The sequence below is a fragment of the Myotis yumanensis genome, unplaced genomic scaffold, assembly GCF_028538775.1.
Source record: "Myotis yumanensis isolate MYYU_CA2020_CCGP unplaced genomic scaffold, mMyoYum1.0.hap1 SCAF_8, whole genome shotgun sequence".
NCBI classification, from domain to species: Eukaryota; Metazoa; Chordata; class Mammalia; order Chiroptera; family Vespertilionidae; genus Myotis; species Myotis yumanensis.
Genome location: NW_027223759.1, coordinates 34,642,891 through 34,670,581, shown reverse-complemented (window position 1 = coordinate 34,670,581; position 27,691 = coordinate 34,642,891). Strand labels below are relative to the sequence as shown.

At 52.0% G+C, this 27,691-nt stretch overlaps 1 protein-coding gene across 2 annotated transcripts in view; it reads left to right on the top strand.

Annotated features, from left to right (window-relative positions):
• The first annotated feature begins 1,896 nt into the window (after positions 1–1,896).
• The window catches only part of PER2 (period circadian regulator 2), a 35,274-nt gene continuing 9,479 nt past the window's right edge, over positions 1,897–27,691 (top strand). Inside the window, exons 1-18 of one of the 2 annotated variants that reach the window (XM_070422516.1) lie at positions 1,897–2,023; positions 7,839–8,086; positions 8,569–8,631; positions 10,076–10,230; positions 12,832–12,953; positions 14,098–14,299; positions 14,772–14,823; positions 15,761–15,903; positions 17,540–17,618; positions 19,831–19,937; positions 20,965–21,118; positions 21,322–21,430; positions 22,367–22,492; positions 23,145–23,229; positions 24,567–24,726; positions 24,818–24,942; positions 25,885–26,049; positions 26,930–27,184. In XM_070422516.1, the coding sequence (XP_070278617.1) occupies positions 7,857–8,086; positions 8,569–8,631; positions 10,076–10,230; positions 12,832–12,953; positions 14,098–14,299; positions 14,772–14,823; positions 15,761–15,903; positions 17,540–17,618; positions 19,831–19,937; positions 20,965–21,118; positions 21,322–21,430; positions 22,367–22,492; positions 23,145–23,229; positions 24,567–24,726; positions 24,818–24,942; positions 25,885–26,049; positions 26,930–27,184 (2,332 nt within the window). In that variant the 5' untranslated portion in view covers positions 1,897–2,023; positions 7,839–7,856. Of the gene's footprint in view, positions 2,024–7,838; positions 8,087–8,568; positions 8,632–10,075; positions 10,231–12,831; positions 12,954–13,739; positions 13,789–14,097; positions 14,300–14,771; positions 14,824–15,760; positions 15,904–17,539; positions 17,619–19,830; positions 19,938–20,964; positions 21,119–21,321; positions 21,431–22,366; positions 22,493–23,144; positions 23,230–24,566; positions 24,727–24,817; positions 24,943–25,884; positions 26,050–26,929; positions 27,185–27,691 lie in introns of those variants that run through there. The other variant, XM_070422517.1, reaches the window with a different exon arrangement.

The window sequence follows — 27,691 nt, the reverse complement described above, 5'->3', positions numbered from 1 at the left end:
AATGGAGCTCACCATTGACGTCAATGATTGTGAAGAGACAAAAGGGTTGGTGGGTGTGTCACTGCAGCTGGGCCTGGATTTGCTTGGGGTGTGTGTGTGTGTGTGTGTGTGTGTGTGTTAGGGAGTGGAGCAGGGAGTCTGTCCAGGTTTCAATGTCAGAGAAACAGGAGGAGGGGACAGTCTCACGGTGAAGTGTGGGCCACACAGCAGACCTCCCAGGGCCTACATAGGAAGGCTTGTTCCAATGAACTTGGTATTTGCCCTAGTCTGCATCTATGTCTGACCAAGTTGCATACACACCTTATCAAGGAGAGGGAAAGAAGTGGTAAGAATTCCTGAGTGTGGGTTTGGCTTCAGGAACTGGCAGCTTGGTTTGCCTTCAGGCTATCAGATCATAATTCTTCCTTCCCTTCCATCCCCGGTCCCCAGGAGAGGCCAGGGAGAACAGGCATGTGGAGGGAGATGCTGCAGGCCCCAGCTTCTTGGACAGCTAGCTCCCCTTCAGCCCTTCAGAGCCCTGACAGCCTTGCCTCTCCCATGAGACTCTGCATTTCAGAGCCTGCTGCCTTGGAGCCTGCATTCTGTGTCAGGTCCTACAAGCAGGCCTCTGCTCTCTACTGGGTCACTACCCTGACACTTTAGACCAGCGGTTCTCAACCTGTGGGTCGCGACCCCTTTGGGGGGGTCAAACGACCCTTTCACAGGGGTCGCCCAAGACCATCGGAAAACACATATATAATTACATATTGGTTTTGTGATTAATCACTATGCTTTTAATTATGTTCAATTTGTAACAATGAAATTGGGGGGTCACCACAACATGAGGAACTGTATTAAAGGGAACTGCATTAGGAAGGTTGAGAACCACTGCTTTAGACAGAAGGCTGGGGGCTTAACATGCTCCAAACAGTGTTTACTGAAAGAACAAATGGCCTCAGCCAAGGTGTCCAGGGCCCAGCGCTCTGTGTCTCTGTGGCTTGTGCCTTCCTTTCTCATTCACTCTTCAAGTGCTGCCTCCATCATGGGCCTCTGGGATAATTGCTGCTCTGGTTAATTTATGATTCACAATACCCAATTCAGTATTTGACTAAATTCCCTTTACACAGGGCGGTCCATAATGATGTGGGGATGCAGAGACAACATCATTTCATTCGTACCTCCCATAGTAAAAATGATCCTATTTCCTGAATCAAAAATTGAGATACATGGTCTAAACCCTAAGAAAGGCCTCTTGGTAGTTGGCAGTTCTGGAAGATCTGGGACCTAGATGGCCCGGGTGGGCGTGCTCCGGGAGCTCTTGCAGGACCACCTGGTGTTGGTCTTCACCGGAGCTCAGCGCCTAGCGGCGAATGAATGAGAGTCAATGAATGCGAATGCGTGAATGAAAGATGTCCTCAGGGAGTTTCCCGCGGCCGCTGGGGACGCGCCTCTGGCCTGTCGCTGAAGGTGGCAGCCTCCCGGGGCCTGGACTTCAGCGAGGGCTCTCCGGCCGGCCGGCTGGAACGAGGTGCGGAGGAGCCTGTTTCCGCCCCCCGTCCCGCGGTGGTACGCGCCACTCCGCGCTCCCCGAGCTGGGGGATGCGAGCCGTCTTGAATGGAAGACACCGAGGCCGGAAGTGGAAGGGACCACTCGGGAGGACGAGGAGGGGGGCAAGAGAGCGCCGCGTCTTCATTGAGGAACCGACGCGGTGAACATGGAGTTCCATGTGCGTCTTATGTAAAGAGAGCGACGGGCACCGCGGCCAATGGGTGTGCGACACACGCAGGCCAGCCTCCCTGGTATGCAAATGAGGATTCATCGCGACCAATGGAGGGCGCCGGGGGCGGGCGCAGCACGCGAGGTCACGTTTTCCACTATGTGACAGCGGCAAGTCAGCGGCAGCGGCTGCGAAGGCGGGCTGCGCTGCGGCTACACGCTGCTCACTACGCGCTGCTCTCCGCGGCTGCGATAGCGGGCGCCAGTTCCAGTTCGGCGGACGGACGCGCGAACGGACCGGCGGACAAGCGAGGACGCGGCTCCGCGGTAAGTGCGCGGCGGGGAGGACTAGCGCCAGGCTGGGGCGCCGATCGCCGTCCGGACGCCGATCGCCGGCCAGACGCCGGCTCGCTGGTTACGTAACCGCCGCCGGCCGGCGCGGCCTCGGGCGGGCGGGTCGTGGTACCGACGGGCGGCCTCCGAGCGAAGGCGGCGATTCCGCCAGCCCAGGGAAGCTCGATCCCAGAGCTTCCTGGGCCATTTGATTGCTTCTTGGCTTGAGACTGGCCTGGGGTGCGTGGTGGGTACTGTTATCCCCATTTTGAAGATCAGGAAACAGGTTCAGAGAGGTTATGCAACTTGTCTAAGGTCACGGAGCGGCTGTGACACCACGCCGGCCTGTCCTTCTCTAGGTGATTTTCTTCTATGAACCCTCCCACGCCCAGAGTGGAGAGGGCCGGAAAGGTGAAGGCAACCAAGGGTCGGTGCAACTGTCTCTGGGAGCGCGCGGAGGGCCCCTTCGGAAGCTGGCTTCCTGCTCTGAGACCAGAGAGCCAAGTCTCCAGCTCGGGAAGGGCCACTGGTGGGCCTGGGAATCCTGGGGGCAGGAAGACCTCACCTCATGCTCACCCCCTATGCCCACCCTGGATTTCCCTGCCTTTATTCTCTCTCCCCAGCTTGGGTAGAAGAGGGGGTCCCACTGTGATACATCAGTCACACCATCCTTCTTGGTGTCCCTTTGGCTGCCAAGTCCCAGACATAGGCCAAGGGGCAGGTGGCAGCCTGCTAAACTCTCCAGGAAGGCCAGGGTAAGGGATGACAACTTGGTTGCCATGGTTTCTGTAACCCACGCAAAGAAACCAGTTTGGGAAGCTGATTCATACTCAAAGAACAACGGAGCCAGCAGGTACCCTGGAAATCATCTAGGGTAACCCCTTGACTTAACAGATGAGGCCACTGGAGCCCAGATCCCTGCTAGGCACACATCATAGCTGGGCCAGGCCTGAGCTCAGGGTGTCTGCAGGGTCCTCCCATCAGCCTGAGGGTCATGAGCTGGGTCAGGTTGAGCTTCTGAGGTTCCATGAAGGCCTGAAGTTGGGTGCTGACTCCCTGAGAGGGCTGGAATTTGGGAGGAGGGGCCTCAGATCCTCAAATGTTAAGAGCCCTAGCAGCATGGCAGAAGCCCCCATGAGTACCTCTCACCTCCCGGGTCTGACACAGCAAGGCTACTGACTTCCCTGGCTGCAAATGGGAGATGCTCCTACCCTTACCCAGGGTGTCTGGTCCCAGGCTGGATTTGACTAGGAAGGGAACAGAACTCTACCTGAGGCTTTAATTGGCCATTGAGTTTTTAAATACAAGGCTAATCACTTTTTATAAGGTGCATGGGTAAAATAGGAAAAGGACTCCTTTTTAAGTGAAAGCTACGTGATATGCTAACACAGGGATGATATCGTGGGTGTCTGCAGTTCTCTGTCATCGTCATCCTTGTGTGATTCACTGGTACAGCAGGAACGCAGCTCTGGCTTTCTGTGGAGACTGGATGCTGGGTGCAGAGGGGGAGCCCCGCTGTCAGCTGCCGCTGGGTGACTCAGATCCCCTTCTGGGACTCAGTTTCCTTCTCTGTAAGAGGGGCTCAGGCTAGGCCATCTTTGAGGTCTGTTTCAATTCCTAGGTTTGTGGATTCCTCTCACTCTAAGGATGACTTCCCCAGGCACCTACACAGATTTCTGACACAGTCTTGCTTTCAGGCCACATAAGGTTACTCTGTGAAGGCACATCCCCTGTGAGGCATGTCTGCCTGCTTAGAAGGAAACAGGAAAGTTTCCTTTCATTTGTACTATTTCTGATGCACATACTTAACTTTTAGAAAAATCCTGGCAGGCACACCTCTGTGTTTAAATGATGATGTAACTTCTCTGGGCCTCAGCAAACCACAGGCTCTGTCAGGTCATTGAGTGCCTGGCAGGACCTCTCAGCATTTAGTCAAAAGAAAGAGTGATGCCGAAAACTACGTCTTAGGCAAAACTCACTAGAAACACACAACCCCAAAGCTATGCAGATGCTCTGTGCCTCTCCTTTGTAGACACTGGTCCACCTGCAGACCCGGCAGGGGACCTGAAGGTCCTGACAGGGGCCTCTGTCAACTCTTTATGCTCCTTTGTGCACATCAGAACAAGTTTGTTAGTGTGTTTCCAAGTCTAGTGCAAATCAGAAGCAGTAAAGGACCAGGTGAGCAGCCACCGGCTGTGGGCAGGAGTCAAGGCCACTGGCGGTTCTGAAGGCAGAGGGGCTCTAGCTCTTGAAGGCCTTGGGGGTTCCTAGTGCTCTTCTCCCTGGGGTGACACTGAAGAGAGTAAGAACAGCTCGCTGTTCACAGGCACTGGGGTAGCCGGCTCCCTGAGTGCCACAGCTGGGATGCTGACGCTTTTGCTTTGTTGTTTTAAATCTGTGCTGCTCCATGTTTGGGGTGTCACCAGGCAGAGCTCAGAGTGTGGAGGTGTCTAGTGAGGTCAGGACGTGCGTCTCCCCAGCCTCCTTCCCCTCCATATTTGGACGCTGCCGTCACATTTTCCTCAGTTACCCAGCTGTTGCCATGGAGAGCACGGTGTTTGTTTAGCAGGACAAACATTTTCTTCAGATTACAGCAGGCTGGCCTCCGGGACTTGGCTCCTACCAGGAAGACACAAACGTATTATAAATCTTGGGTTGTAACATACCGCCAGCTTGTAGACACGGAACACAGGCTGTGAGATCCTGTTATATAAAGTGCAAAGGCAGGCAGGATTAATCAGGCTGTGAGAAGTCAGACTGGTGGTGTGTGACCAGGATTGGGTGGTGGCTCGAGGACCACCAGGGGTATCTGGGGGGCTGGGGACACGGGTGCTCAGTTTGTGGACATATATCAAGCTGTGACCTTATGATTTGGGACTTTTCTGCATGTATTTATGCTTTCATTTCAAAAAGCCAATTGCCTTAAGTGATTGAGCTGATTTCTGATTTCCACAAGGAAATGAACTTCCCCTTAAGCTCAAGGCTATTGAATGAGAACAGCCTTTACCTGTCCTGGGGTGGCTATGATGGGTGGAACTGGGGCCCAGGCTATGCTTTCGTTCCCTTTTTTGTTTTTGTTTTTTTACTATTTCTTATGGAACCTCTTAAAGTAATGCAGTAGAGAGGATAGTGTAATGAATCCCCATGAACCCATCGGTCAGCTTCAAAGAGTTTTAGCTCTGGCCCCCTCCTTCCATCCCCACCGTTTCCCCTCCTGTATTATTGTGAAACCCATCCCAGACTGTGATCTCATCGCAGACTGCACTTTCTAACAGCCCTCTGTGCGGCAGAGGCAGCCCTTGCCACCAGAGGTGTGATAAATGACCCGAGTCAAGGCCTGAGCTTAGCCCCTTTCCTTGGGTCTGACTGTTCCCCAGGGACAGAGCCAGCGTGTAGACATCTGTGAAGGGGGCAGCAAAGGAACCTCGAGGGGCAGGTGTGCAGGCCTCGGCTTCTCTAGCAGCCCCTTTCCTTCCTGGGCCCCTGGCACCCTGGACCATGAGCACCACCCCCAGAACTGGAAACCCAGCTTTCCCGGGGCTCCCCAGGGCTTGGGCAGTGCTGGCATGAGCAGGTGCTCCATAAATGTTTGTGGAAGGCAGGAGGCAAAGTCTGATTTGATGGGCACATTGGTTTTGCCAACTTGGCAATTTGAGGTGGGTCCATTAGAGCTGTCAGTGCTGAGTGATGCATTTTCTGGAAAGATGAAGTTTGGGATGATTTGGTTTGGTTTGTTGTTTCACATTTCTGCATGCTCGCTTGACCTTCTTTGCAAAAAAGATTGTCTTCCACCTAAGGTAATCATGTGACTCCTACTCAGTGAGCCCTACTCAGTATCCCCGGTGCTGGGCCATGAAAGCCAGGAGCTCCTGCAAGGAGCTAAGTGAAGCCCTCAGGGCGTGATCAAGCAAAGTGTGTGGTGCTCTTTCCTGAGGATGTCTGTACGCCTGGGATGGGGCCAGCTGAGCTCTTAGTCCTTTACATACAGCCAGAGTTAGCTCTCCTGGCAATGAAATATCTCCTTTTAAACAAATTACTTCTGTTACAGTGTCTGTGTTCCCATCGTAATGGACAGTGATGATGAAAGCTAGCCTCTGTTGGACACTGACTGCATCCCAGACACCTTGCATGGGCTGCATCCTTTCACCCTCCCAGCAGCCAGTAGGAGGCAGGTGCTGCTATTGCCCCATCTGACAGATGAGGAAACAGAGACAGGGAAGGAAACTTGCTCAAGAACACACGGTCAGAAAGTGGGGGACCCACTGAGGCCCCCACCACCCAGGAGCTACTCATGTAACCACTCAGCCTTCATAATTCACTCAGCAAAAAAGGACTGGCTGCTTGTCTGAGGAGGACTGCAGGATGACATAGGAGGTGTCCAGGAAGTTGGGTGGGCAGCTCCTTGGCAACTCTACTGAACCATAGCAAGAGCCCTCTGAGAGATCTTGCTTCCACCTTGCCCATGCCCTGCAACCCTGTTAAAGTATGAGTCACATCTTGCATAGAACTCTCCAGCAGTTCCCCATCTCACTCAGAATAAAGCCAGAGTCCAGGTTCTGCCACTTTGATGTGCAGATCTGGCTCTGACCTAATATCACCCTCCTCTTGCCTTGCCCTCTGCTCCAGACTCAGCCATCTTCTTCAAACTCCCTGCCTCAGGACCTTTGCACTTGCTATCCCTACCTAAAATATTCTTCCTCCGCATCCAGCTAGCCTGCTCTGTCACTCTGTTCACTTTGTCTTCATTCAGGTTCTTTTAAAAGCAAAGTCTGGGTAGAGGGTTACACTTTACTGAGAGATGCACTCCCAGGGCAGCCATGGTGAGGGAAAGGGAAGTGAAGAGGAAAAGGCAGGACACACACGTGATGACGTCCTAATGATGAGGCCCTGCTTCACGGACACCCAGCATATCACTCAGCCCCTGGAGAGCTCATCAGCAAGACTACCCCCCCCCCCAAAAAAAAGAAAGAAAGGAAAAGAGAGGAAAGGAAAGGACAGACAGAAAGCTTCAGAACGCTCCAATCAATGGAGGGATGGAGAGAGGACTTAGCTGCTGACCTGTCCCCTGTGGCCAAAGTTCACCCCAGGGAGTGTGATTGCTCTTGGGTCCAAATGCAAATTAAGTCACATCAGTCTGTACTTACAGTGCAGTGCTTCAATGGTTCCTAGTCGTTTCCCAGATAAATTATGTGTAATTTATGTGTAAACTCCTCGCTGGCCTCCCTCCCTTCTGCACTCTGCCTACTTCTGCACTCCACTTGGATCCCCTTAGTCAAGCACTGGAAATGCCTGCAGTGCCTGGGACTCATGTGCTCCCTACCTGCTCTGCCCTCCTCACAGAGTAACACCCGCTCCTCACAGCCTCACCTCTCCCCCTGCCTGCAGCCTGGTTTCAAGGTCTCCTGTAACTTGTGATGCTCAAGATTTCTGAGCCCAGCTGCTCCCCATATCACCTGGGAGATCCCAGGCAACCTTCGGGTCCCAGGCCCTGCCAGCCACTCAGTGGGAACCTGTGTATTTCCCAAAGTTCCCACATGCTGGGCAATGGTCATCAGTGCTCTTGTTGCCTTCTCATGAGGCCATCAGCAGCTTGCCATGTCAGGGCTGTGGCTGCCTAATTCAACTGCCTTCCGAATTCACGGCAGGTGGGAACTCAGTGAATAAGAACAAACAAAAATACCCATGAGGTACCTGTGAATGACCCTGACTGCTACCCCCTCACTTGGCAAAATATGGAGAAAGACCCTGATGGGACAGCCATGGAAAGGCTGCACTCTTTCTGGCTGACAGTGTTTCTCTCGTTTGCCAGCTTCCTTCAGGAGCCAACATGAATGAATTTGCTGGATTTGCCCCCAACCCCAGTAGCCCCACAAAGGCGCCCATGGAGCCCACACCCAGTGGGGTCTTGCTCCAGGAAGATGTCGACATGAGCAGTGGCTCAAGCGGAAATGAGACCAACGAGAACTGCTCCACAGGGCGGGACTCGCAGGGCAGTGACTGTGACGACAGTGGCAAGGAGCTGGGGATGCTGGTGGAGCCATCCGATTCTCAAGAGAGGTAGGGGCAGCCGGGGCCCATGGAGGCAAGGCCCTTGTTTGTTTTTTCAGGGTCTCATTCTGTTGTAATTTGATTGCTTTACCATCTTTAAATCATGATGATCAACTTTTTCCAGATTTTTGAAAATCTTGTTAACTTAGAATAACTAAAATGTACTAGGGTTTGTCCTTCCTAATGATGCCACTTGGCCATTGAAGATCCTATTGCCAACAGATCGGTAGTGCATAATGAGATCTTAGGAGGCGGTGTGTCAGGTAACCTCACCTGCAGCTGAGTGCTTTGTAGAACATGAACTTGCTCCTTTAGCACTGGCTCTTCATCTCCCAATACCTACTTTTCCTGGTCTCTGAAGGTTTTGTTTCAGTTTTACCTTAACCTCATGTTTCTTACTGTGGTGTGATCCAGCCTGTTATCACCGATTAGATGGGGGAGCTGTGGATGGAACAGTCTCTGAGTTCTGTCTTTATTTCTTGTCCTTATAGTCCAAGTGCCTACAGCCTGATGCTGACAAAGTCTGAACACAACCCATCTACAAGCGGCTGCAGGTAAGGCCAGTTAGAACCTCCTTGACTTAGAATCTTTGGAGAAACCAAAAGATTTGTCCTTGGAGGTTAGGTTTGGGGGATATGTGACTTGTTTTAAGCTTCTTCTAGAACCTATCGGTCTGTGTTGTGAACCCAGCTGTGCCCTTCCAGACATGACTGTCCCTGCAGACTGCCTGGAGCCCCCCATGTTGCTCTGGGTCTATTGCTCCTCCAGCTCTATCCAAGCAGACCTTGTCTGCGTCTGAGACCTGTTCATCTGGAACTTCCTCACCCTGTTTAGGTATTTGTAACAAGTGTATCCTTAGTTTCCTATCCACAGACACTTTCATATCTCACTGGAGCCACAGCCAGCTCGTAGTCCTGGGCATGAGGGCACTTTGCCATCGTAGACACCTGATGTCCACCATTCTCTCTGCACCTTCTGCTCTACACACGTCCATCCCCTTCAGCAGGTGCCCACCTGCCCTGCCTTCCCTGTCTCTGCTCCTTAAGTTTGAAAACCTTCTATAAATCTCCTCTCCTCTTGGGGGTCTTCCTACACTCATCATTCACGTTTATGCCCCAGAAAGCCACTGCTGTCCTCTGTATTCTCCTTCACTTAATCATCTTCTAGTGAGGCAGACAGGAAGGCCCAGCTCAACTATCAGTCTGCTCAGCCAGATTCTGAGGGTCGACCAGCAGGCCTTGCTGGGCACAGCCTGGCTCTCACTCGTGGGGAAAAGAGCCAGCTGGAGGGCTGTCTGACCCATTCACTTGTGCTAAAGCAGTGGTTCTCGCCCATGGGCGAGTCGTCTGCCCCAAGAGACATGGCAGTGTCTAGAGACATTTTGGTTGTCACAGCTGGCGAGGGTGCTGCTGGTCTCCAGTAGTTGTTAACCTAAAAATAAAAGGCCACAGTGAGAGGCAACAAGCATTTATTGTGGGTAAAAAAGAACAGCTATTTAGGACGCACTGATTCAGGCAGAAACCCAAATAGTGTTCCAATTAGGAGGCAAAGGCAAGGGGTGTTTATGAGAAAGGGAAGGGGAGCAATTATATCCACAGAAGGAAGGCATTCTGTAGTGCAAATAAGGTAACATAGTGACACTAGTTCTAAACACTGTTTTTAATTTTCAGTCTGGTGGCTAAATATCTGCTTTCCTGTTACCTTTGTAAACAGTTCTTTGGGACACAATGTTGCCCTGTTTTAACACTCCAAAGTTTTGAGGAGCAAGGCTACAAGGCAGCTTGCTTGGGGATGGCAGCTCCAACTCCATTTTAAAGTGCCTCCATTTATGTTATTTTTCACATGGGTGAGGCCAGGGATGCTGCTCACCATCCTGCAGGCACCACAGAGAACTGTATGGACCAAGATGTCCTAGTGCCCAGTTGAGAAACGGGACCAGACGGACATCTCTTCAGAAAAGGGCCCAAGAAAGCTAATGTCTGATCTTTTTCACTCTAGTAGTGAGCAGTCTGCCAAAGCCAACACGCACAAGGAACTGATCAGAACGCTCAAGGAGCTGAAGGTCCACCTCCCCACAGACAAGAAGGCCAAGGGGAAAGCCAGCACGTTGGCGACCTTGAAGTACGCCCTGAGGAGCGTGAAGCAGGTGAAAGGTATGCCTGCCTCATGTGTTTGTTCCAACCTGTAGAAGTAAGTTTCACATCCCCCCAAATTACAGCTTGGACTGTGTTGGCTTTCAAAACTCAAACCTGACACAGAAGAAAGAAACTTAGGAGTCTTGTGGAGCTGCCACAATTGAAAACCTCAATTCACTGGAAGCTGTCTATTGCACTTGATTTTTAGAGGAAAAAATAAAGCGGATAGAAAGCCAGCTGATAACAGAAACCTATTTACAACATAAAACTTCTGTGCTGTGGGCTAGGTCAGGTCCTGGTGAAGAGAGTGCAGCATCTTCCAAGCTCTGGCTGGAGTGGGTGACCACTGGTGGCCCGGTGATGTGGGCAGCTCAGAGTAGAATTGAAGCGAAACATCCCACAGCGTTTAGCTGAGGACTTGCCCCTCCTTTAAAAGAAAAAAACGAAGGGACCCCGGGGGTGGGTGGGTTTAACAGAGCTCATCCTTGAAAGACAATATCTTAGAGCTTCTTCATTTAAGACCCCAGGCTCTTTATTTCTTTTTGTTTTAAATATGTTTTTGTTTATTTTTAGAGAGAGGAAGGGAGAGGGATAGAGATATAGAAACATTGATGAGAGAGAAACATCATCAATTGGCTGCCTTCTGTACGCCCTCTACTGGGAATTGAGCCCACAACCCAGGTATGTGCCCTGACCGGGAATCGAACCAGTGACCTCTTGGTTCATGGGTTGAAACTCAACCACTAAACCCCACCTTTATTTCTTGTTTATCTAAAAACATGTGAATTTCAGTGGTGGTGGGCTTTGGACCAGGAAGGCAGGCAGGGCAGAGTGCCTCCTTCCATCACAGGTGCATGGTAACAGGACCTCCGAAATCCAGCCTCCATCCACCTGTGGGCATGTTTGGATTTTATCATTAGATGGCAGCATGTGACAGCTTTTGGCGCTAGTTGGTGGATTAGAGAAAGGCTTTTGTCTAAGGACACATTGCAGGAACCTTCACAGATGCAGGAACCTATGAGCAAACACTGCAAACCCAAAATGTTAGCTCATTGGGCTCAGACACTTTCCATTTCAATCAACTCCAAGCCCTTAAGTATCTACCTTCACTTGCTCCTGCCACCGGACCTTCCACTGGGCAGACACCCCATGTCCTGGGTCTCAGGTCACCTTGGTGCCTCTGCCTCCAGGCCAGGACCCTGTGCTCAGGGTCATCTCAGGATCGTTTAGCTATAAAGTTGGTCGAGAGGTCCTCGAAGCCTGGCCTCTCAGTCTGCTGCTGGGAAACGAGATGAGAACTTTGAGAATTCTTAAATGTCCTCAGTGCCTCAGAGAAACAGTAGAAGGCTTGGGGGAGGTATGCATGTGTGCAGTCCTAGTCTTGCAACAGGGGACACTCCATGGACCTTTGTCATTACAGTGAAACCCCCAGCCCCTGCACGTGGAGGGATTTCTTAGCTGTTTGGTCCACTGACGAGTAAGCTGAGTCAGAGGGAAAGTCAGTACAGTGGGGCCTTGACTTACGAGTTTAATTCATTCCGTGACGGAGCTCGTAACTCAAATTACTCGTATGTCAAATCATAAAGTGAACGAGTGAGTCACGTGATGCTGGGCTGATGTTGTGGCATTCACTGTGATGTTCACTGCGCCAACTAGCGGTGGGGTATCTGAAGCTGGCTCGTAACCTGAATTTTAGCTCGCAACTCAAAGCAAAATATCAGCCGAGAGACGGCTCATATCTCGAAAAACTCGTTAGTCGGGACACTCGTAAGTCAAGGCCCCACTGTATCTCCTTGGGGTAGATGTGTGAACCCTCCCCCCACTTGACCTTCACTTACGTATTTCACACATGCACTGAGTCCCAGTGGACACCACACATCAGAAACGTGCATGAGAGTAGAAAAAACCTCCAAGGCTGATAGAAAGGTGAAACAGTGCTTTATTCTGTTACCATCAGCTACTATCTCAAGGAACAGCCTGCAGTCAAAGCAAAGCCTGTCACTAATGAGGATACCAAGCCACGTTTCAAATAGTGTTCACACTTCTAATGTTTGGATGACTTCCGTGGGAAGGGCTTGTTTCATGTAGTCTGGCTGGGAGAGTGGCTATGTGCTGGTTTGTGTGGCCTTTTAAGGGGCCCTCTTCAGCCTCTTGGCCATGGCTGGGTCACCCCAAAGCCATGCCAGATGTTCCAGGATGAGTGGCCTTGTCTTCAGGGTCTGTTCTGAGCAGTTTGTTCCACATGTTGTTTCTTGTGCCCAGTGACCTTAGCAGTTGATTCTGTCTGGATGGGGTGTCAGTTGAGACCACCACGGGAGGCAGAGCAGGGGTACCACAGCCATCCTGCATGGACATGATGACATTGCATCATGATTGACAGCCTCGTGGGGAAAGTGAGCATTAGGGGGAACTCTGTGGCCTTGTTGTTTAAGATAACGTGTATTTATTGTTCACAAAGTTCTGTAACCATCGGCCTTCTGATTTTCAGGGGAAACCCCCAGATTTCTGTTTTGTCTTTGTCTTTCTGTGATCCGTTCTCTCAGCATCCAGGAGATGGTCTCCTAGCCCACTTTTCATGAGAAAAGTGAGTTAGGAGTTGCCTCTTGGTCTCTCCCGCAGCCAACGAGGAGTATTACCAGCTGCTCATGTCCAGCGAGAAGCACAGCTGCGGCCCGGACGTGCCCTCCTACACCATAGAGGAGATCCAGAGCGCCACCTCTGAGGTCATTATGAAGAGCACGGTGAGTGTCTCCTGTGGGGAGTCCTCCTTCGGTGAGCTGGTGACCGCCTGGCCGGGGGCTTGATGGCAGCAGAGTTTGGAGTTTCAGGAAGTGAGTTCAGACCTTAGAAAAAGAATGTAGAGTCAGTGGTTCAGAAGTCCTGCTCCAGATGTCTCCCAGACCCTGTGCTCTCCTGGCCACTCCACCCCGAACCTCACACACCGTGACCAAGCACAGCACTTCAGGGTGAGGACATGCCAGGGGGCAATTGGTTCACTGTTCAGGGCTTCATGGGGGGGTGCCCTGGGATTAAACTCGGCTTCATGGGACTCCAAACCTCATGCATTTTAATTTATTATTTTTTTAAATCTTCACTTGAGGATATTTTTCCATTGATATTTTAGAGAGAGTGGAAGGCGGGGGGGAGAGACAGAAAAATCAATGTGAGAGAGACACATCAATTGGTTGCCTCCTGCACCAGGGCCAGGGAACACGCCTGCACTGAGGTACATGTCCTTGACCGGGATCGAACCTGGGACCCTTCAGTCCACAGGCTGTTACTCTATCCACTGAGCCAAACCGGCTAGGGCCAAACCTGATGCATTTTAAAGTGGCTGATAAAGGTGGGCCCTTGGAGGTCGGGACGGGGAGCAGGTTGGCCATGCCCTGAGCCCCCATTTCTCAGAGAGCAGCATTTCTCAAAGCTGTCTGGAGAACTGGGCTCTCACTCCTTCTCACCTTCCTCCAGTACTCACCCCCCACCCCAACCATTCCTTAGCTCAAGAGGTCCAGAGCCCTGCAGCCCCCAGACAGTCCCCGGCACCCCAGAAGAGGAACACCCCAGCCCTGGTGACAGGTGTGTAGGGCCCTTCCACCTTTCAATTCAGACGCCAGGGGCTCTGTACCCAAGGATACTGAATGGATGACACCCGTGGAAATCCGCACCCCGGGTTCCTTTTGGAGTGGAGCCCCGATGTGATTCTTCAAATAATATCCTGTTTGGACGCCAGTATATGAGGGGAAATAGAGTTATCTGGTCAGGACTGAAGGTCCCAGAGGCCTTCCCTGACCCTCTGTGCCCCTTTCCTGTCACCTGCCCCAAGCGTGTGCCCATCCTGTTCCGTCCCCTCTGCCGTTCTGACCCGAGGATGTTCTTCCTTTCCAGGACATGTTTGCTGCGGCTGTGTCCCTGGTCACAGGGAAAACCCTGTACATCTCCAACCAGGTGGCCTCCATCTTCCACTGTAAGAGAGACACCTTTCACGATGCCAAGTTCGTGGAATTCTTGGCGCCCCATGACGTTAGCGTGTTCCACAGCTCCACCACGCCTTACAAGCTTCCTCCGTGGAGTGTCTGCAGTGGGACAGGTGAGGGGAAGGGAGCGCCGCCCACCTCACCTTTGCCGGGGACCAGCACAGCCGTGGCGGCCTCTGTCCCAGGGGAGAGATCAGAAGTTGTTCAGAATAAATTTAGAGAGAAAAATAGTCTTTTCATGAATTTCAGAGAGGGAGCAAACATCTCAGAGGCTTTTAGGACATGTTAGGCATTTTAGAAATGAAGTTCTGAGAAGCTGGAGTCTGAGGTGAGTCTGCGGAGGGGGGACAGCCCAGGCGCATCTGGGGGCGTCAGACCCTGGCTGTAAACTCTGGAATGTGCCGTGCTCGTGAATAGATCTCATTTTAGCCAGAACTGGGATAAAAGCTCTCTGAGGCTTCGCTTTGAGCTCTGGCAGATTTGTGCCACACTTGGCTCTGATTCTGGTGCTGTCTTTAGGAGGACACAGCACTCTCCATACGTTGTCGTGTCATTGGGTGGGTGACTGAGGGCTTTTTCTTTCAGATTCTTTCACTCAAGAATGCATGGAGGAGAAGTCTTTCTTCTGCCGTGTCAGGTAAGCCCAGTGACAGGTCTTCCTAAACTTGGAATGGCCCAACCAGTTCATCCTTAGCACCTGGTGGGAAGTGCAGGAGGCCCGGACGTCTCCCACCCGTCCCTGATCCACTCCAGGCGGGAAGGGCCACGAGCCTGGCTGCGCTCCCATCTTTGGAGCGAGGGGCCATGCAGCACGCACACTCCTAAAAAAGTGAGTGAAAAGAAAGCACGTGGCCAGAGCTGCATTTTAAAGGTTCACAAGGGGTTAAGACAGCCTGGTCAACAGTGGGGTGATTTCAACCAGTGCTCACTGAGGATGGCAGCCCGAGGAGCCGGGACTTGCTCTCCATCACCTGGAAACGGACCAGGGGCCTTACCTGGGGAGGCGTGTATCCTGGGGTCCTTGAGGACCCCAAAAGTACATGCAGCCTTCGGTTTGAGTGTATATTTTTTTAAGTGCATTTTCCTGGGGAGAGCCCCGTAGCTTTCCCAACGGGCTTTTAGCCTAAAACGGGGTGACCAGATAAGCCTCCAGCTGCAGTGTCAGGAGCGACCCCTGGCCAGACAGCGGTGCCCTCAGAAAGTGGACCAGGACCCCACTGTTGGAGCAGCATCCCTTTCCCTAATTAAAATGCAATTGAGAGATCTTTTGAGCTCTAGAGACAGTTCAAAAGATCTCTCAATGCTCAGGCTGATGACTATGACTTACACTGTGACGTCATTGGAAATCTGAGGGGCCGGGTGGTGGGCCCAGCTTCTCAGCTGGGGAGAAGGCAGAGACGACAGGCCAAGGGCAGCCCATCCATCTACCAGTATGCTGGGATGGGATGGGAGGGCATCTTTACAAAAAATGAAGGGATTGCTGAGATGACAGCCAGCTGTGGGGGCGGAGACCAGCAATAAGGGATGGTTCCTTCTGTCATAACTCCACCCTCTAATGGCACCCTCCTCTTCAGCTTCGGGAAGAACCATGAAGATGAGATCCACTACCACCCGTTCCGTATGACACCTTACCTGGTCAAGGTGCCGGAGCAGCAGGGCGCTGAGAGCCAGCTGTGCTGCGTGCTGCTGGCAGAGAGGGTGCACTCCGGCTACGAAGGTGACAGCCAGGCCCAGGCCAGCCCAGGGCTCCTCTGGTCCCTCAGTTACTCCCCTGGCTCAGATGTAATGTCTGTTAGGTGGAGTCCAGCGCAGCCTCCCCCAGCCATGGACAGGGTCTCCATGTCCCTCGAGACTCAGCACACCCACCTTTGTCACCTGGCCCTCCTGGGACCCTGCCACACCACCTCCCCACGCAGTTAAAGGGTCTGTGTGCCAACATCTCACCCATGTCCGGGCCATCACTGTGACCGCGGGTGCCCTTCCCCTTCCCCACCCACTGCCTTCCATCCATGCAGTGAGAATAGCCCTGACAGTCTGGGCCCAAGTCCCTCCCGTCCTTGTGTACACCCATGCCTTGGCCCTGGTCCCTCTGAAGTGCAGCGACACCAGCTCTTCCTCAGAACCCCAAGCCATCCCCACTCTTACCTCCCACTGAGTCTGCTGTCCTGACACCAGGCTCCTGCAGACAGTTGGCCCCCTGACCCCCTGTGTTTGCTCCTAGCACCCCCTCCCCATCTCTGCCTATAGAAATCTAGTCTCTGCAGCAGGCTTATCTCGCCAGGTGTCCTTTCCTGGTCCTGCCAGCTCCTCAGGCCACCCCCCAAATTACCAAGTCTGGGTTCTTCAAGCATCCTGATCATGTCCTCCCAACGACCCCCCATACCAAGCTGTGACATAGTCTCATACTGGCCACAGCACTGTGGCAACTCAGCAGATCCCCATGTCAGAACCTCTGAAAGCAGAGAATCTATGACCTTCTCTCAGTGGTTAGTGATGTCTTTTTTTAAAAGGCATTTTATTAAATGGTAGGAATGTTTTAGGTATGTGGCTTGCTTTTAAATATTTGATGGGTTCTTGCATATAGAATATTGTCTTCCAAATAGTTCCTAAAGATTTATAGGGTTACTTACATTTCAGAAGGTTATTCGCCCATAAAGTCAGTCTCCATCAAGTATGAAGCATTTGGAATTTTGAATGTTTTGTCCATGAATTTGGAAGTTGAGGAAAGTTCTGGATATGACTTTCTTTATGCAAATTATCTTTGCTCACCCTAGAAACTGAAGTCCCAATACATTGATGTTTACACAAGTTTCAATCCAAATACTTAACTCATTTTTAAAATATATTTTATTGATTTTTTACAGAGAGAAAGGGAGAGGGATAGAGAGTTGGAAACATTGATGAGAGAGAAACATCGATCAGCTGCCTCCTGCACACCCCCTACTGGGAATGTGCCCGCAACCAAGGTACATGCCCTTGACCGGAATCGAACCTGGAACCCTTCAGTCTGCAGGCTGACGCTTTATCCACTGAGCCAAACCAGTTAGGGCTTAACTCATTTTTAAAAAGAATTTGTTCCGCTCATCTTGTTGGATCTTAAAATCTTGACCAGGGCCCTGCAGCAGCAGGAGTTTCTGAGAAGCCTATGCGTAGCGTGTGGTTTTATAAACGGGAAGTCCTGTCTTTCCTGACTAGGACTGGCCCACAGAGCCGAGGGGCTGGCGAGGGCTCTCAGGCTGTTGTCAGAGCCCTGTCACTGAACGAAGCACGTGGTTTTCTAGCTGTTGTCATGTAACTACAAAATGTGTGCATTTCTCAGAATCAGACATCTGAGCGAAATTCTATTCTTTCAGCCCCTAGAATTCCTCCGGAAAAGAGAATTTTTACGACCACACATACACCCAATTGTTTGTTCCAGGACGTAGATGAAAGGTAAGCCCCGTGTGCTGTCCCCGCTGCCCATGCACGCCTTGTGCTCACCCTTGTCTCAGAACCAGTGCTGCATCCCCAGGCCCGCAGGTTCCCTCCCTAGACATTTAGTGTTCGTCGTTTTCTTGGTAATTACTTCATAACTAAGGAAAGCTCAATGAATGTTCATGGTTTTGACATTGAAGCTGTTAAGCTAAAGCTAAGCCTGCATGTTATGTGTGGTAATCAACAAAAGCATTTGAGTATGTTTAAGCAATGAGATAATTGTGGAATTACACTAAAAACCTCCTGAGATACAAAGACTGTAAATGGGGCTATCAGGGGAGCTGGTAATTGTTCTAAGACTGTTTAAACTCGTTTCAAAGTTAGACACGGAGAAGCACTGGTACAAGTGGGGATGGTGCGCCAGGGACAGGTGCACATCAGTGGGTGGGGTCCCAGCACAAGTGCACCTGCCAGCCTGCGTGTCACCTGCACCCTCTGTCCAGAGCCCCTTTGGGGTGTCCCAGCCAGGATGCTGCAGCTGCTGGGAGCACTGACATCTGAGGGTTTGCTGGCATTGGGCCAGGGCCCTGTTGTGCCTGCCCCAGCTCCTTCTGCACAGAAAACACTCCAGGCTGCTGGCAGTCGGGGAGGGGTTTGCTCAGAAGACCCACGGGAAGTAGACTGAGAAGAGCCAGCACGCTGCGCTTTCTGAAATGGGCCAATGTCACCTCCACAGACACCATCGAAAGTTAGATCCTCTCCACTACCCACCCCTGGGCACAGAGCTTGGCGTCTCCTGGGAAAGGTCTGCTCTCAGGTGGCCCGGGATCAGCGGCCTCCAGCTCCGGGCTGCTCAGGTGCATGCTGCCCACCACCTGTGGCAGAATGACTGAGAGGAGGCTTCAAGGCACAGGTTCCTGGGCCCCACCAGCCCTGCCCAACCAGGATCTCAGAGGGTGGGGCTGGGAGCTGCATTTGTGAGGCAACCCCAGCATAATTTTTATTCCTCCAAAAATCTAAGAACTATCTGCAACCCACCCCAAGAGTCTACTTAACTCACATGCAGAAGGTTTGGCGAGCAGGCACACCTAGTCTGCACAGCCTTCCTCAGCAAAGCCACCTCCTCCTCCTTCCCCTCATCTCCTCTCTTCCTCCTCCCTCTGCCTCCCATTCCTCCTCCCCCTCTTCCTTCCTCTTCCACTTCCTGCCACCTCTTCCTCCTGTTCCTCCTCTTCTTCTTCCCTCCTCTTCCCCTTCCTCCTCCTTCTCTTCCCCCTCCCTCCTGGCCAGGCCTGGAACTGGGAGGATGCCAAGAACATTCTGTACATCCGGCCAAAGGAAAACACAAGGCCCAAGAGAGTTCTCCCCCGCAGGGAACAGGGGGGCCTCTCTCAGACTCGAAGGAGACTGTCCTTCCACATGAGCAGAAGAGTTGGGAAAACATCTGTGTGGATGCAAGAACACTGCCCGAGGAGAGGAAGGCTGGGGTGCAGCTCAGAAGAGGGGAGAGCGGCCAAGTTGCAGAGGGCACAGGAAAGCAGAGGGGACAGGACTCTGGGAAGAGGGACACTAACGATTTCTTGGAAAACAAACAGCTTTTACAAGAAGATCAGTGGGCACTGAGGGCAGGTCCCCAGGCAGTACTGGTGACCCCCAGGGAAGCCCAGTAAATAGGAGTAGATACAGTGGCCACAGTAACAGGAGCAGGAGAACCTCTTGGGCTGCAGAAGACATGCAGGCAGGGTTTCCAGGTGCAGGCTTGTTAAAAAGTTTTCAAAACTTGTTAAATATATCCAGGCCAAAAAAATTTAAAATAAAAAATATCCATGCCAGACCATATCGGGCCAAACTTAGGAAACACAAAAAAGAAAAAGATCTTAACAGAAGAAAAGGAACATTTTCATGATTGATTCTTTCAGGAAATGGACACAAAGCTAAAACCACTCAGCTTATGACGGGTAGGACCTTGTAGGGTCTTGTTTTGTATTACAGACCCATGGGGATGCGGTAATCTTTCACTAATTAATTGAAAGACTGCTTCTCTGTTAGCCTAATTTCTAAATTTTGATCCTGTAAATGGGGCTATCATGGGAGCTGGTAGTTGTTTTCTTTCCTTGTGAATGGGCAGACGGTTGTAGAGATGGTCTGCTCCCCTGTTTGGAGGCTGCATTGTGGAATGTGTCCCCAAGCACAACGGCAGGGGTGACACGCCTGTGCACTTGTCTTGCAGAGCGGTCCCGCTCCTGGGCTACCTACCTCAGGACCTGATCGAGACCCCCGTGCTTCTGAAGCTTCACCCCAGTGACCGGCCCTTGATGCTTGCCATCCACAAAAAGAGTAGGTCCCTTCTCCTGGTGACTCCTAAAGGCTTTGACAAAAGCTGGTATGTGCCTGGGTGTCTCCCGAGGTCAGCACCCAGCAAAGATAGGTCAGACTGGCCTGCATCGTATGGGTGATGGATGCCCCACCTCCTGCTGGAGTCCTGGCACTGTCCGTGGGTCCTTTGTGGCCTGTGGCCTGAGTGACATCTTGTCCTTACTGTTGGTATCCCCGGCAGGTGGGAGGAGGGGGCACAGGTTCAGCTGTGGTGGGCAAGGTAGTGGCCAGGCTGGGGTAGTGGTCACACGTGTGCCCCAAAGCCCAAGCCTCATAGATACAAATGACACGAGACGTCCAGTGGAAGCTAACAGAAATGTGCGTCCTAAAACATGATGATGTGGCCAAAAACAAACATTTGTGATTGAAAGTGGAACGGTTGTATGTATATATGCATAACCCATGGACACAGACAATAGGGTGGTGAAGGACTGAGTGGGGAGGGCGGCTAGAAAGGGTCAATAGGGGGAAAAGAGGGACATATGTAATACTTTTTTTTTTTAATATATATATATATTATTATTTTTTTAATATATTTTATTGATTTTTTACAGAGAGGAAGGGAGAGAGATAGTTAGAAACATCGATGAGAGAGAAACATCGATCAGCCATCTCCTGCACATCTCCTACTGGGGATGTGCCCGCAACCCAGGTACATGCCCTTGACCGGAATCGAACCTGGGACCTTTGAGTCCACAGGCCGGCGCTCTATCCAGTGAGCGAAACCGGTTTCGGCAATACTTTTAATAATAAAGGTTTTTAAAAAAAATATTTAATATCAATAAAGTATAATACTTCAAAAAAGTAAAGTAAAAAGAAGACACACACACACACAAAGAAAGTTGACTAAGACAGAGCTGCAGCTTAGACCAGCTGTTGGCAGCTCTTAAATTTTCAAATAGCTGTGAACTCGAGGCATCTGGGCTTGTCTTTTCTCTTCCTGCGAACCTGGTTGCTTCTCACCCTCGAACGCTCTTTTCCCTCCTAGTCCTGCAGTCTGGCGGGCAGCCCTTCGACTATTCTCCCCTGCGGTTCCGCACCCGGAATGGGGAGTACATCACATTGGACACCAGCTGGTCCAGCTTCATCAACCCCTGGAGCAGGAAGATCTCCTTCATCATCGGGCGGCACAGAGTCCGAGTGTGAGTGCTCCCAGGGCCTGGGCCGCTAGGCAGTCCTGTGGGGACCTGCCCCCTGCCCCTGCCCCCAGGCTCAAGCAGAGCTGTGAGGGGGAGGAAGAGGGTGGTGAGCAGGCAGGTGGCAGCCTGGGGGGCTGCAGAGAGGAAGCAGGGCCTTGCAGGGGTGTGCAGCACAGCCTGACTGTCAGACCATGAATATCATGCAGGGGCCCTTTGAATGAGGATGTGTTTGCTCAGCCATGCGCAGAGGAACAGCAGGCCCTGCACCCCAACATCCAGGAGCTCACGGAGCAGATCCACCGGCTGCTGCTGCAGGTGAGTGCCCACCCACAGGACAATCCCTACCTTGTAGGCTGCCTGAGGACTGCTCTGAGTCCTGAGGTCCCATCCTTCCGGTGACTCACTCTGCCCTGCACCCTGGTGCCTGTTCTCTCGTCCACTGTGTGGGCAGTTTGGGCAAAGTCTGTGACAGGCCCAGACAGTTGGCCACACCTGTTGCTTGCCCAGTTTGGGGCAGCCCCAGCCTTGCACTTTGGGGTCTGTCTCTGACCTGCAGCCTTTTGCTAATGGCTGAAGGATGCACCTAGACCAGCCGTGGGCAAACTACGGCCCGCGGGCCGGATCCGGCCCGTTTGAAATGAATAAAACTTTAAAAAAAAAAAAAAAAAAGACCGTACCCTTTTATGTAATGATGTTTACTTTGAATTTATATTAGTTCACACAAACACTCCATCCATGCTTTTGTTCTGGCCCTCCGGTCCAGTTTAAGAACCCATTGTGGCCCTCGAGTCAAAAAGTTTGCCCATCCCTGACCTAGACCCTTGCTCCCAACTCAGCTCCCAAGTCCTGGGTACTGACCCCACATGTCGCCTCCCACAGGTGGATGGGGTCACTCCAATTCAGGATGCTGTGCTGGCACGAAGAGGGACTTGTGATCACCTACCACTATCCTTGGGGACATAGTACTCAAGGAAAACTAGTGCGAGCACAGTAACCCCATGGCTGAGCAGCTCTCGGCTTCCTGGTCAGCAGACTGGGGCAAAACTGTAATATATCGAGTTTAGTTTCCAAAACCCTTGCTAGAACCAAGATCAGCGCCCCCCCATGTGAGCAGAGGACCTGTGATCCAGGGACCCTGGTCCTGTGGGCAGAGGCTGGAGCTGTGAATCGGGCTTCAGGAAGACAAACCCACAGGCCAGCTGTGCCCCTCCCCAACCCTGTACCTAAGCCTCCTGTGTGCTCTCTCCCCAGCCCGTCACGCACAGTGGTTCCAGCGGCTATGGGAGCCTGGGCAGCAATGGGTCCCACGAACACCTCATGAGCCAGACCTCCTCCAGTGACAGCAATGGCCAGGAGGACGCCCGCAGGAGGAGAGCAGTAGGTCCCTCTGCCCTGCCCTGGGAACCTGTCTGTGGTGCATGCGGGAGTCACAAAGCACATTCAACCAACCCTGGCTGCTCTAAGTTCTGTTCATGGGGACTTACTTTATCATCTCTAAGAGTTGAAGCAGCAAATCCTGGCCAGGTGGCTCAGTTGGAGCCTCGTCCCATACACCAAAAGGTCATGGGTTCAATCCCTAGGGCACATACCCAGGTTGTGGGTTCGATCCCCAGTTAGGGTGCATACGGGAGGTAACCAATCAATGTGAAATCTCTCTCCCTTCTCTCTCTAATATCAGTAAAAACATATCCACGGATGAAGATTAAAAAGAAAATAAAGGGGGAAAATAGTTGAAGCAGCTAAAACTGTAGTTAAAGCTTTGGATGAAAAGTTATTTAAAGAAGGCAAATCAAGCAAAAGGGAAGGTTTAACTTTAGGGTAGAAGGAAGAAAATGGAACATGCATCCCCCTTTCCTTTTATTGTTCTTCCAAACCACAGTCCGCTTTCTCTAACGTGGCCTCACAGATCCCCACTCAGCAGCTCCTCCTCCTCGCTGGGATTACTCTGGCTTCACCCTCCTCGAGGTGGGGCTGAAGCACTATGCAGTCTCCGATGGAGAATAATGTGCTTATTTTGTCTTTATTCAAGGAAAATTCTAAAAATGCTAACAAGGTCAAAACCAAAAGTCATTATTCTGATGAATCTGGAGAACAGAAGAGAAAATCTGCTACAGGTAAAAAATTACTCACCCTTTCCTCAGTAAAACTGTAGTCTGGCCAGGTTTTTCTGGCTTTCACCTGAACTGTGGGTGGCAGGGAATGTACCCTTTAAATGTGTGCACATCCCCCGCCCTGTCCCTCAGGCAGCAGGCCTTCACTCCTTCAGCACACAGCCCTGCCCAGCCAGTGTGGTTTAGTTGGTTGGGCATTGTCCCATGCATCAAGAGGTCACTGGTTCGCTTCCCAGTCAGGGCACTTGCCAAGGTTACAGGCTCGATCCCCAGTAGGGGGTGTGCAAGAGGCAACTGATTGATGATACTCTCTCATCAATGTTTCTCTCTCTCTCTCCCTTCCTCTTTCTGAAATCAATAAAAACATATTTAAAAAACAAAAACAAAAAGCACAGCCCTAAGCTTCTGTGGGGGCATCTGGCACCCTGCAGGCCCTCGCTCCACAGAGTGGCCGTGGGCCTTATGTTTGCACGCAAGTGAACGTGTGCATACACTCGCACCAAGGGCGCTGCCCAGCTGTCCTGCAAACACTCAAATCCCACCCTGTCTGAGTGGAAGGTGCCGGCTTTGCTCCTGGGCTGCCTTCTCAAGTGGGGCCCCACCAGCATGGGGAGCTGTCAGCCCACCCCCACTGCAGCCTGACCCTGCCTTACCATGTCACCACTTTACACCCTCATGCTTGGACTCCTGCTCAGGTGTGCACATGCATGCTCCCCAGGCATCTGCCCTGGTGGGCTCTCACTCATCCTTTGTGCTTGGGCCACATCTTTCCAGGGAGCCTCCTAGGGAATCTTGGGGCCAGAGCTCACCTCTGGCCAGGACTGTTGGCCTCTGGGATAGGTGCACATTGCTGGGTGCTGGGGACACACTAATGAGCAGGACACAGCTCTGCCCTGGAGGCCCCCAGGGGAACAGCGTGAGTGCACGTGGTGACAAGAACAGAAGTGTCCACGGCAGGCTGCCCCAGAGGCTGCTGAGTCACCTTTGGAATGAAGGGACTTCCAGGAGGCAGGGAATACTAATGGATCATAAAGCACCTGGGATTTATTGGCCCCAAAATTTCAGGAGTTCAAGTAAGAGCTGGCCTCACCCACTGCTGAGTCCCTGACCCAAGTGCCACTGAGTTATATCCCAGTCAGCAGCATCCTCCAGGCTCCATCCTCAGACGGCACAGTGGCCGCTGCCCCAGCAGGGCTGCACAAGTATCAGGCTGACTCTGGGTTTCTGTGTCTGTGAGCCATGTTCTGAATCCCCAGCTTTATCCTTAGGTAGAAATATACAGAGTGTACTCTTTGGGGAAAACAAGTATTAACTGAAAGCAATTTTTGCCATTCTTTCAGAAACGCAAAGTAGTTCTCCTGCTCAGACGACAGCTGTCCCGGCCGCAGAGGACAGCTCCGGTGCCAGCCCACCCACTGCCGCCTTTCCAGAGGAGCTGGCCTGCAGGAACCAGCCGGCCGGCTCCTACCAGCAGATCAGCTGCCTGGACAGTGTCATCAGGTACAGGCACCTCCCATCTCCCTACTCCATGGTCTCCTGCTGTCCAGGCTCTGGCCCCATTATGTGAAGCCGTTTGTGATCTTCCTCACAGGTACTTGGAGAGCTGCAGTGAGGCCACCACCCTGAAGAGAAAGTGTGAATTCCCCGTGAATGCTTCCATGCAGATGGCCAGTGACAAGCGAAAGGCCACAGGCAGCCCCAGGCCAGCTCCTGCAGGTATCCTGTTTGGGCTGTTAAATCCCCCTGGTGAGATCAGGCATCATTAGAAGGGCTGGAGCCCCCTTTGCTCCTCCCATGGGAGTTCTGAGTGGCTTTGGGGACACAGTATATGGTGTAAGCTCTTTTGTAAATGACTATAGTACATAAATGTCAGCCACCTTCCTATGAGAGAGATGTAAAGGTGACTCTGGACTCTGAGAACAGGACCCCTCGGGGCTGCTGGAGGCCCAGGGGCGCCTCAGGTTATCATTCTCAGGCTGGTCCTTTTCCATGATGTCTGAATATTCACTTATCAGTGGTCGGCAAACTCATTAGTCAACAGAGCCAAATATCAACAGTACAACGATTGAAATTTCTTTTGAGAACCAAATTTTTTAAATTTAAACTATATAGGTAGGTACATTGTTATTAACTTAATTAGGGTACTCCTAAGGTTTAGGAAGAGCCACACTCAAGGGGCCAAAGAGCCGCATGTGGCTCACGAGCCGCAGTTTGCCGACCATGGGGTTAGGTTAAACGGCAGGCCACTTGAATGTGGTGCTTGTCCCGGTGGTCATTACTAGGATGGGAAATCAGGTGTCCCGTTGTGATGTAAGCACATGCAATTGGACAGTCATGCTGTGATGGACAGTCTCTGCTCTGCCCACAGACCTTCAAGGGGCTGGGCTCCCAGCAGAGGCCCCTGACCTGAGCCCCCTGAGCTGCCCAACCGCCTGCCCCTCCCAGACGACCCAGGATGTAAGAGTCGAATTGTTCCCATTTTAGAATTTCTCTTCTCCACTTTTCCCCCATGAATAAACACATGAGGACAAGCCATCACATGCCAGGATGTGTACAATCACTTGGGTATATATAGGATCTGCTAGACAGTGGCATTTCTTACACAAATGGTTTGTTTACATTGCATTTTTGTGTCTCCTTCCATTTTCTCTTATAAAGAGGCAGTGGTGCCCTCTAGAGCAAGCACACATGCGGATGTCAGCGCGCACTTGACCTCGCTGACGCTGCCCGGCAAGGCGGGGAGCGTGGTGTCTCTTACCAGCCAATGCAGCTACAGCAGCACCATCGTGCACGTGGGTGACAAGAAGCCACAACCTGAGCTAGGTACGCTTGTTGGCTCTGGGATAGTGTTGAGAGTAAGCTAATTTTAACAATAAAAATGAGAAGTTTTGACTGCCATCTTAATTTTTTTTTTTTAAGTTTATGCAAGTGCAGTGCAGCCCTACCACAGAAAGATAAAGGGGGTCCAGGAAATCCAGAGACTTGATGTGCAGGGCAGGGTGTGGCCCCACCTGTTTTGATTCCCACTGTGCTCTGGCGCCACCTACTGGCAGTTGTCTGCTCAGACGTGGTGGTGCTGAGCCAGGGATCCAAAGCAACCTCCCCTCACTGGGCTGAGAGAACCCTCAGGCGTTGGATCCTTCTCCCCGCTTCCCTCTTTGAGGGCAGGAAAGAGCCAGTACAGGTCTGAACAGCAGAACAGCCAAGGTTGGCATCTCCGAGTTGTTCTCCAGAAGAGGGAGACGATGAGTAAAAAATACATGTCAGAGTCAGTGTCCAGACCCCCTTCCAGGACGGTCATTGCATCTGCCTGCCCCTGTCCTGTCTGTACCCCAGTTCCACATGATCCGAGCTGTCATGTCCATAGTCCTGAACCTGGGCGGGGCACACAGCAGCCTTAGTCTGTTGTGCTCTGAAAGCTGATGACAACCAGAGCGTATCTTCCCTGTCAGAGGCTGAAGCCCCGAGGTACCCGAACTTCAGCCTAAGCAGACTGACCCTGGAGCCCTGGGTAGTAGGGTCTCTGCCATTGCTGTTTGCCTTTTATTGTGAACCTTCTCAGAAGGCTACACAGACATTCATCGACTTCACCCCCATGTGGGGGCTTCGTGCAGTATCTCACATGGCAGTGGTCTCAGGGTCAGTCAGTTGTTTTAAAGCACAGGGGCCCTTGCAGATGAGTGGTCTGCATCTTCTCTTACAGAGACGGTAGAAGACCCTGCAAGTGGACCTGAGTCCCTGGACTGCCTCATGGGCCCCGCCATGCCCTGCAGCCTCAGCCAGGAGAAGGAGCCCTTCCGGAGGCTGGGCCTCACCAAGGAAGTGCTGGCCGCCCACACCCAGAAGGAGGAGCAGAGCTTCCTGTTGAAATTCAAGGAAACGAGGAAACTTAGTGTCCTCCAGTCTCACTGCAGTTATTACCTACAAGAAAGATCCAAGGGGCAGTTGAGTGAAAGAGGTAGGTGGTGGTACCTGAATTGTATGTGGATTTAAAAAACCTTTAATCCTAATAGTACTGACTCAGGGCAGCTTTCAAGGTATGAAATGCCCCCAGCTTACGAAGCCTGAGTTTGTAAGATTGCTGTTGGGACTTTACTAGTGATGCCATCTGTTTCCATGGACCCCTCTCAAGGATGTCATCTCTTGTTCCCCAGGGAACGGTGCTTTAAATGGTGGCGGAGTGCAGGATGGGGCAATTGCAATGCCACCTCATCAGACACTTCTTGCCTGGGTGACTGTGAGGTTCAGGGGACTCTACCCCATCTGCCCACCCAATGGGGCTCTCAGAAAACCAGTCAAGCCACAGCTAACTCACCCCAAAGAGAATGGGCACAGTACTGATGGGGTACTTGGTGTCAGCTCCTCAGGAAGGAGGGAGTCCAAGCTGATACCAGAGGATGTGCCCTCCTGGCCAGGCTGACTCAGGGCTGGGCTGCAGCCTCCAGAGCCTGTGGGTGCATGCGCT